Raw genomic sequence first — 10,903 nt, forward strand, 5'->3', positions numbered from 1 at the left:
AGGGCTGGGACTGTGAAGAGCGCAAACAACACAAGTGTATTACCGAATAACCACAGCTGTTGTTGTTCTTTTACAAGTTGTAGTAGTTTGATAGGTTTTTCGTTAGAGACACATCGAGTGGAAGATTCATGCGCACAAGCATATCGAGGGAGAAGTTTTGAGGATGTTGGCGTCTCATGTTCAAACTATCTTCGTTTCCGTTCTTCCGGCCATATTTTGCCGACAGGAGGAAGGAAAGAGGAACGATAATGGATGGAGGCAGCCATTGCTCTGCACCACTGACGCCGGAGCGAGCTGTTCCTGCCGTACATGATGTTCGCACGAAGTAGTCGGTCTTCTCAACCCAACTCACGCATCTCCTCGTTCTGCACTCCAAATTCCGTACAACCCTCCAAATTCTGCACTCGTCTTCACCGCCCATCTCCTCGTTCATGGTTCTACAAAAACACCGAGTTGTTGTTCCTCTGCCACAGCTCTCGAACCCAACTTGGCCTCAGCCGGCAAGGAGCGCACACCATCTTGGTCGTGTGAACAGCCAACGCCGAATCAACAGGCTTAACACCCTTGAGCTCACCTGGCGTGTGTGCCCACTGAAGCTGGCTGGCTTCACAGACACCTTCGACCAGTTCAATGAGCAGCTCCAATCTGTCGACGTTGCACATCGTCGTACGAGACAACCAAAAGGCCTTCTCTTGCCCTCCTTTTCCAGTGCACCACGCCTCGTCTACATCATCCGAGGTTCGTTCATGCACATTCATCGCACCTTTATCTATATATATAGCCAGCCCACTTGGGGCCGCCGCTGAGCAGTGCGACCAGGCCTGCTGCCATGCCCTCTTCCTTCATTACATCGATCGCCGTCACCAAGATGACTAGTTTCATGTAAATAAAAATTAAGCTTGATCTTGACATTGGATTGTTCTTCGATCCGGATCTTGCTTGGCTATAAAAGATCACATTCGAATCCAATCGAATTATCATGGAAGTTACAAGATGTACGATAAATTTAAGGTATAGAAAAATACCAGCTCTATGTTTAAATGTTAGCTAATTCACAAAGAAAAAGATCAAGAAATTAACTTAATAACGAAAATATTAACCACAGAAAATATTAAAGCAATGGTAGAAATAGAATTACAAAGTAATTCTAAAATAAGCATTGGGTCCAAACAAGTTATGAAACTATCATGTGAATCTGGCAACAAAATGAACTCAGTACTTTTTGTTATGGGAATGACAGTGGCTACTACACCATCATTCTGTGATGACAACAATAATTAATATTCCAAAAAGGCGAAAAAACACCCATGTAAAAGAAATCTTGAGAGAAGAGCATCAAATTAATCTATTCACATATTCATCAGCTGATACAACACAAACATCTGGGGCAAAGGCACACTTTTCTTCCAAAGGAGCAAGAGCAAACACATCCACAGGAATATCCAGGACACGAGAGAGTTGGGACGGCACACTGTAATCTGGAGCAGGGAACCTTGCAGCAATTTCTTTGTGTGCATGCACAACATGAGGGGCAGGACCAATTCTGTTTACAGGTGCAACTTGGTCTTTTCCGCCGGCACGACTGATCACCTGAGCAGCAAGTCCTTGTTGGGTTGCAGCAAACCATTGCTCTGCTCACAAATGAACACCCTATGTTAAGATCTCAGCAATACAAAACAGAAACTTGGAAAGACCAAGTTCTCGGTGCATGTACTAAACGGCTAGCAATATGAAAAGCAAACTTACTTGATGTTATTACTTAAGCTTGCTACGAGTAACAACTATAGTTAGTATGAGGATCACCAATATGACAAAGGTGTGTGTGTGTGTATATATATCTCTATCTGTGTGTGTGTTATAAAGGATGCTAGAAGAAAGCAGATATTGACCTCATAGCAAAATTCATTCTTAGAAGTAAATTGAAGAATGAAACAGCAAATTATTAAGTTCAGTTTTTATCTGTATAAGAAGATATTGCTTCTTTGCTTGCCTTGACCATGTTCAAACACTGATGCAACTTGACAAATCTAAAAGAAATCAACATAGGATTTTGTAAAGTTCACTTACCATCATGTTTGCACATGACCAAGGCGACATATAACAATTAGTTTGTTCTTAGGCTCCAGCCAGTTTCACGTACCTCAACTCCATTGTTCTATTATATAGATTAAATAATTAAAAGCATTTGTTTTGGTGCATTTTTTCTCTTCCTTTGTTCACATGTCCACCAAACCCATTGTTCTGAACTCGGACGGAACTTAGATCCCTCATGCTTACATATGCTACTGCATTCTAAGAGGAGATGGATCTTTCCCTCCTCCAAGATTTTCAGTTCCTTTTTGTGATCAAGGATGATATGAATGATGTTTAGCAACAAATATTTTGACAAATTGATAAACATTTATTGCCATGATACACAAACTATGATGATATCTTCAAGAACAGTACCTAAGTTATGATGGTAGTGCTCTTTATCCAATACACATACACAATCTAACACCAATTACCACACAGCGTGGTTTTTAAAAGAGTTGGTTCTACAACCTAAGCTTTAAAGCTACTGGGATAAGACAAGCACATGACACGTAAAGAAGTACCTACAACAAGAATAATGAGCAGCAAGATTTTTTACTATATAATTATTAAACACAGAACAATAGTTATTATCCATGTTAATTAACAATTAGTCAGTATGAAAATTTGTCAAGTGAACTTCTTATAAAAACTCAAAAAAAGGATTAAATAACATGAATAAGCTCTTCTCTGGTAGTCCTAAATTTTATAGTTGCTTATCCATACGGTCAATATGGAAAAAAATATTGTATGCATGAAAAAGCTAATAAATAAGACACTTAAACTTTGGAAGTCATTTCACCAATAGAGAAATTGCGGATTTAAAAGAATTGGAAATTACCGAAGCCACCTCCAAATGCAGCGGTGTTTGTTTCTCTTCTTAAATCTGATTTACGGAGAATGTTGTAAGTCCAATGTTAAAAGGAAAGTCCAATATAAAGAGTGAGTTTATAGTACCATACATCGGGATTAAGGGATCTGGATTTGCTCCTACATAGTCATCAATTCTGCCAATATCATGATAACAATTATTTGCTCTGCTGATATTAAAGGTAACAAAATAAAAAAGAATTTGGTCTTTATTAACTCATGGTAGGCTCCATAAGAACTAGTAAATGCAGTTGATGGCCAGAGAAAATATGCCTCAAATGATTTGGGACATTGTTATAATATCAAATAACATCATTATTACGTGTTTTCCGTCTCAACCATCGATCATTGTGATTGCAAAAGAAGAAAAACAATAACTGAGTCTAACGTACTCTTTGCAGCATGCAGAGACTGGTTGGAGTCCTTCAACTGACTGTAACTCCTCCTGCTTAAATAAAGTTGTAATTAGTTTCTCAAAATATATACATATATTCAAGAACTTCTGATAAAAAAAGCATCATAGAGAACATATCTGCATACAAAAACCTGAGTGACAGGAAAAATAAAGAAATTACATCTACAGTCATTACTCCGAGAAGTTCATAACAACAATCATGTGTCCTCTTTTTTCGCTGGAAAATTTTATTGTAAAAGAAAGAAGAGAAAGAACACGTATTGGTGTCAAGTTATGGACTATGGAGAGCACAAACAACAGAATTATATTGCTGAATAACCACAGCAGTTGTTATTCTTTTACAAGATGTAGCTTGATAGTTTTTACGTTACAGACATATCATGTGGAGTGGAAGATTTATGTGCACATTTGCTGGCCGGCTTCTATGGATACAAGCATATCGAGGGAGAAGTATGAGGATGCTGGTGTTTCATGTTCTGCTAAGAGGAAACTATCCTGCTCATCTACATGCAAGGTCTGCTATTTGTTCTATGAACTCGATGGATTAGGGATGCTTCCCACTGCAAATGTTCTTGACACTGTTCAGCATGATGTATCGGTAACAATTGGTCAATGATAAATGCATCTATCCGTTCCTCACAAGACAAGAAAATTGTAATTTTGAGAAACGATGAGATTCCTTAAAACTCCAACAAACCTAGAGTCTTACCCCCCCTCCCAACACACACACACAAAACAAAAAAGAAAAGAAACCAACAAATTTTAGGGTCCTAAAACCCTTGCATATTAACAAAAGAAAAACCAAGACATCTAGAAAAAAGTTGCAAAATTTGCACATGGAAAAACCCCTATACTTTTTATATTAGAGATATTCAAGAAAGCTACTATATCAAGAGATAATAGAACAAATTAGAACTTTTTTCAAAAAGATTTATTTGAGTGCACTAAATTTTCCCACAGAGAGATAACCAACACAGAGAAGGGTGATCTTCCGCCACACTTTTTGTTTTGGCAAGTACCAGCAGATCCTGCAGTAACTGGGGTTCTATAGTTTTTCTTGTCTACTGAGAAAGAACTCTTGAACAATGTACTTACAAACAGGGCGCTTCCCTTACTTTTGTCTATGCACTTTGTTCTTTGTACAATGTTGCAACTCAAGTTCACACAAACAGTATTCTCATACATTTCACCAACAACAACGAGTATATTACCGATCATCGGATCTTTTTGGTTCATCTCAAAATGCAAAACCTCAGCTTGACCAGTATCTATTGTTCAACACGAAAAAAAAGAGTGAAAAGGGGGGAAAAAATCTGACATTGTTATCGACTTCCACGCTCCCACTGTGCTGCACGTGCATCCCCCACACACTGATGAAAAGGATTCAACTATGACTGTGTTGTCCCATCTAAGAACTCACTCTCAGGACCACATGACAAAGCCAACATCTTCACAGGCATTCAATGGAATCAAAAGACCAAAGAAAACCCTTCATGAGCCAAAAAAAAAAAAAAACCATCAGCAGCAGCAGCAACAACAAAAAATTACCTCGAGAAAGCTGATCTCTCGGCTCAGCAGCTGGACCTCCGCCTGCAACCGGTGGCGCCCGCAGAGGTCAGGATACCGGGGCGGCGACCGAGGCCGCGGGCTCGGCGGTGCACCGGACCCCTCCTCTGCCGCCATCAGTCTCGTGCGAGCGTAACAGAAGCACTATAACAATCTACCGATAGGCGATGAAGGAAGAAGAAGCGTCGCCTTTAGCTATACGACAATAACAATAAGGGATGGAGGAGCGAGCCGTCACGTTTAAATGCGGAGGAACGGCGGAGGAAAGCAAGTAACCGGATCGAGGGATATGGACACCGCCGTTCACAGTCGTTATATGGAGCACATAAAACGGTCGCCAATGATCCTCACGGTCCGTTATCACGACATAACACCACGAATCCCGTAACATCCATGTATCGCAGCATATATAACGGGGGCCGTCAGGGAATAAATCCGATAACCCAATATCCAATGGATCTTCATTACGGATCCTTAGAAGTTACCGAATCAAAATCTAGTCAATTGCATCTCCATGACGGATCACACGTATTTGGATCCTAGATGGATCTGATCCGAATCCGAATTGCAGGTTAGGCAGCGCCAGTCGGGGTGGGGGAGCGAGCCAACGTACTGCAGACCGCACGTGACATCCACGTAGGCGCGATCAGGGCTGTTGCTCCGGGATATGCAACACTCTGCAGCTGCCACTGCAGACCTGGAGATTGTAACTCTCCTTCTTTTTGACGTACGTATATATTATATTAAATATATAATATATATAGAGAGAGAGGTGGATGATAATTATGAGTAAATCTTGAAATTATAATCACAATCAAAATTATAAAAATATATAATATTTCAAATACACCTATTTTTAAATATTTAAATATAGTAGATGATATATATATATATATATATTTTTTAAATATGTATTAAATATATATATAGATATATATTTTAATCCGTCCTTTAATTCTTTATAGCAGTCAAATGAGAACAGCTCATGGTTGGGTTTAAATGGGGGCTGCCAGTATTAAATATGGATCAAGTGGCTCAAGCCTGTGAATTATTTTTATGCTTACACAATTGCTAAGATTATGGTGGGATAAGATTGATTATTGTCGAAAATAAAATGGCCAATTCATGTGCTACTTGTGATCACAGGAGATGGCCTGTAGATGTATGATATGTTCATGAGCTCCGATTCGAGTCAAATGACAGAGGTTGGTAGCAGATGGACTTTGCAGCTGCAAGAGGACAAGGCATGGAGAGAAGTTGGGGTCTATCCATGGACACACTGAGGGCATTTGAGAGCAGCAGCTTTCCAAACTAGCTCATCACTGCAACAAGCGGTTCTGCAGAAAAATCCAAGAAGCCATTAAAGCTGCCTCTGCTTCAAGCGCTGCAAGCAATCTCATTCCTCTCCACTTTTGGAGTTAACAGCAATGGTGGCCAGCCATCATCTAACCTGTAATTAACATGGTAAGCTAGGAACAGAAGTAGGCAGCCTACTTAATCTGCTGCCTGCAGCATTGCATGCAGTCTCATTCCAATCCATTATTGGAGTTGTAAGCATCTGACTTGTAATCATCAACATGGTAAGCTTGGAAACAGAGCATCCTGGGACATCTACTTAATCATGACAGATAGAGATACAAAAGAAATGAGTGCATTTGGGACAGCAGATGGGCATCACTTGTCACCTGTCTGAAAGGAGATGGATTGTTAATTTCATATCTAAAACTTATATTATGTCAAGTGCACTACATTCAAATGTGAGTTTAGAAGGGTCAAAAAGATGCTGCAGAACAAAGTAAACATTGACTGCTCTGCCTACACCTGCCTAACTCAAGTGTAGCAAGATTAATAAACAAACCTAGTAATTGCTTCACTAAACTAATCTAATGCTGCCTAGATTAAAACAATTTGGTCTAACTATTGGAGAACATAACATTATGAAGATTTGTGACCACTCATCTTGGGTCCAATAGCTTGACATTAGCATCTACATTGGTGGAAATGTGGCATTCCTCTAAAGTGATCATTTGAAATAAACAAGCATGCATGGATTTATGGAGCAATCTAAGCAATCATGTTGGTGTGATAATTCTCTTTTATTGAGGTGGGGAAGGGAGCTGTTTTGAGCACAAGAAATCTAAGTCTAATGAAGGGTGGGGGAAAGATTGATTGCAGTTGCTCGCCATCAGCCTGTATCATTTTTCCTCTTTGGCCTTTGTGTGGAACTTTTATGCATTGGGCTCAGGCACAGTGGCATCTGACAATGGACATGGGGGGCAAAGTTTGGGCAAGCATTCAATAATGTGGATAAAGGTGATTCAAGTACAAGCTAGAAAGATGTTCAAAGTGGTCCAACAGGAATTATTATTGACAAGAGACAATGAATGCTTGACCCATCTGCATTCAGGAAAATATTTCTTTTTTTTTAATGATAGAAATTACTTTGTGTCATTTTTTTAGGATAATCTCCTCAAACTTCAATTTCTGATACATCGTTTTTCAAATGAACTCACTATTTCCTACTATATATATATATACACACACTACTTTTCTTTTTTATTTTTATTTATGATTTCAAAATTGACAGGGAAATGTTAGTATAGACCAATAATTTTTCCCCTTTTCCATATTTTTGGCCTATTTTATTCTCATCATGTCCATCCATAGTGCCAAATTGTATTTTCTCCTAATATCTCTTTGTTCTATTTTTTTTTCAATCTTTCATAGTACATCACTAAAATATCTATTATTATTTCTCATTTCCTCCTTATAATACTAAGATTATCACATCTATTATTGCCATCACCAATGATAACATATGAGCATGCCCTAAAATAATTTCTCTGTTCTTTCTTTGTCATCCCTGTGTTCATCATTATCATCTTCTATTATTGGGAAACTCTATTATAACTTCTCCTACTCTTTATATCCTTTTTGTTTTTTTTAGGGTCTTTACTATTATTTATTTTAAATCATCCTTTATGGCCATATTGTCTTTTCTTATTTTTATTTCATACATCAATAATTGTTACAATATTAAAATTTTATCTTCTTTTTCACTTGAGAGGCATCTCTCATGTCATATATTTCCTCCCTTACCCGTCTCCGTATCATTTCTCAATAATAAATATTTTTGATTAATGAGATACATGCTTATCTCTATAATGACCACCAAGAAAATAACATAAGTCAGGAAAACATATTGCATAATGAAATCATCACCTTTTATTCTCTATAATGACCTTCGCTATATATATATATATATATATATATATATATATATATATATATATATATATATATATATATATATATATATATATATATATATATATATATATATATATATATATATGACACGATATTATTATTGACTAACCAACCTATCAAAATAAATCAAACTATCATGTTGAGTTTTAATTAGCCACTTACGATTTGACTAATTTTTATATGTTGAATTATAATTAACTATCACGCGTAGCCATATCAAGTTAATTAGTGATGGGTGGATACTTGTATTTTTGAGGGTAGTCAGAAAAATTATTCTTCTTATTGATATAAGAAACATGACTAAGAATAATTGAATAATATCTTCTTACATGCTTTCTTGGAACTAAAATTTGTAGCATAATCTAAATCAGAAACCCTTTGTAGACTCTCACGTAGTATTACGATCGTCGAGTGTAGTTCTTATTGGGTCGAGACGGACTATTATTGCAGCCCATAGCGCATTAAGCCCACGGAACGTTGCTTTGAATCTTGTGCCATTTCTCTTTCGATCGGACGGCCAATAGGCATTCTACATCCCTATAAATAGTTACTCTCTCGTGGTTTTTATTTCCATTTCGCTCTTCAAAACCCAAACCCTAAGGAGCGGCGGAGAGTGGAGGAGAGGGGCGGCGGCGATGACGACGCGCTTCAGGAAGAACCGGAAGAAGCGAGGGCACGTGAGCGCCGGCCATGGGCGCATCGGTAAGCACCGGAAACACCCGGGTGGTCGCGGTAACGCTGGTGGCATGCACCACCACCGCATCCTCTTCGACAAGTACCACCCCGGTTACTTTGGAAAGGTAGGTATGCGCTACTTCCACCGCCTCCGCAACAAGTTCCACTGCCCCGCCGTCAACGTCGACCGCCTCTGGTCCCTCGTCCCCGACGCCGTCAAGGAATCCGCTGCCAAGGACGGCACCGCCGCCCCCTTGATTGACGTAACCCAGTTCGGGTACTTCAAGGTGCTCGGCAAGGGGATGCTGCCGCCGGACCGCCCCGTCGTCGTGAAGGCCAAGCTCATTTCGAAGATCGCCGAGAAGAAGATTAAGGCAGCCGGTGGCGCTGTCGTGCTCACCGCTTGATCTGCACGATCGACGGTCTCTTTTTATACCGAAGAGCTTTCCTTTTTGAATCTGCTTGAACTCATCAATAGGAATCTGCAATGTTTATTTTGAGCCCAATCTGTTTGATCTTTTGACTTTGATGTTGTTGCTTGGACTTGAATTATTGTCTTGAGAATCTCTGCAATTTAGACAAATGCAGTTAGTAATGCCATGTTTGATTGAAAATTCTTATTTTGATCTCATAGTTATTGGCCTCCGTGAATGAATCTAAAATTAGTACAATTTAGTAGGCAAGCATGAAGAAATATTTATGTTCGTTCTTTTTTTGTTGATGAGCCTATTGTCTTTGTTATGTAAAATTATTGTCGTTTATATGAACGCAAATGATTAGACTTGATGTGTAGCTTCTGTCTATATTTGAGGTTGCCAATGGTATGGGTGAGTCTGTATAGACTATGAAGATGAGACTCTTTTTACCTGATGAAACTGTTCATCTCATGTTTGTCCAATATATGACACATGAAGTACAAGTTAATTGGAAAAACTGATTACGTTAGCTGCAGGTGTGCTTCCTGATGTGGATATGAATTGGTTTTGATACTCTGCATATTTGCAGGACTTAAATATTGGGAATCCATTCCCATTCTAACGGCTTGGTAGAGTTCAGATGGTGGAATACTTGTGTTCTTAGCTCAAGTCGATATGTTTTGAGTCCATAGAAAGAAATCATCAAGGACCATATTAGAGATTATATTAGCTTGTAAAATCTTGGGCTAATTACATATTATCTCATGTAGTTAGTTATCTTTAGAATTTCGGATCTTACACTTAAAAAAATTACATTGGCATCCTTATAGTTACGAAAGTAAAATATTTAGATCCATTTTTTCTAACATCGATAGTTTTACCAATGGATATACGAAAACAAAAGACAAAAATATAATTTTATTGTTTCGGTTGGTGGTGGTGGACGATGTTGGTGGTGACGGACGAAAGCGTCATTGGGGGTCGTGGGTGGTTGTTGTGGATGAGAAGAGTGGTGACGAGAGGTGAGGGTCGCTTTGCATCTATGTCAACGCCAACATAGTTGTCCAGCAACCCTTTCGTTGCTTTGCATCTGTGTTGGCGTTGACATAGTTGTCCAGCGGTGTCGCTTTGATCTTTGTTAGTGTTGACACAGTTGTCATGCGGCATCGCTCGACATTTGCATCGATGGCCCTTTTGTTGTTTGATAATTGCATTGACACCAATGCAGATACAAAGCGATAGAAGGGTCGCTCGGCAATTATGTAAGCGTCGACGTAGATGTAGAGCAATCCTCACCTCTCGTCGCTCTCATCCACAACAGCTACCTGTGGCTCCCTAGCGACGTCGTTTGTCATCACCAATTGAAACATTTAAATTATCTTTTCATTTTTTGTTTTTGTGTTTTCGTTGATAAAATCGACGACGTTCAGATAAATGAATCTAGATATTTCACTTTCGTAACTATAAGGATGTCAATATAATTTTTTATAGTGTAGGGATCGAAAGGCTAAAGGTAACTAATTGCATTAGATAATATGTTATTAGCCCTAAAATCTTTGATACCTATCACTCATTTTGCAAGGTTAACCAATTTATGTGATCATACCAAATCAAGCAT

General features: G+C 38.8%; 2 protein-coding genes across 2 annotated transcripts; one reads left to right on the forward strand and one right to left on the reverse strand.

Moving 5' to 3' along the window:
* Positions 1 to 1,184: 1,184 nt before the first annotated feature.
* Positions 1,185 to 5,208, reverse strand: LOC103995834 (guanine nucleotide-binding protein subunit gamma 4-like). The gene is made up of 5 exons (XM_009416544.3): positions 4,907 to 5,208; positions 3,336 to 3,388; positions 3,036 to 3,080; positions 2,915 to 2,959; positions 1,185 to 1,631 (listed from the first exon to the last, which is right to left on the reverse strand). Exons 1-5 carry the CDS (start codon positions 5,039 to 5,041, stop codon positions 1,361 to 1,363), a joined length of 549 nt encoding a protein of 182 aa, XP_009414819.2. The 5' UTR covers positions 5,042 to 5,208; the 3' UTR covers positions 1,185 to 1,360.
* Positions 5,209 to 8,758: 3,550 nt separating this feature from the next.
* LOC103995832 (large ribosomal subunit protein uL15x-like) lies at positions 8,759 to 9,500 on the forward strand. Its single transcript, XM_009416540.3, has one exon. It carries the CDS (start codon positions 8,830 to 8,832, stop codon positions 9,274 to 9,276), a length of 447 nt encoding a protein of 148 aa, XP_009414815.1. The 5' UTR covers positions 8,759 to 8,829; the 3' UTR covers positions 9,277 to 9,500.
* The last annotated feature ends 1,403 nt before the right edge of the window (positions 9,501 to 10,903 follow it).

This window comes from Musa acuminata, chromosome BXJ2-8, assembly GCF_036884655.1.
Source record: "Musa acuminata AAA Group cultivar baxijiao chromosome BXJ2-8, Cavendish_Baxijiao_AAA, whole genome shotgun sequence".
Lineage (NCBI taxonomy): Eukaryota > Viridiplantae > Streptophyta > Magnoliopsida > Zingiberales > Musaceae > Musa > Musa acuminata.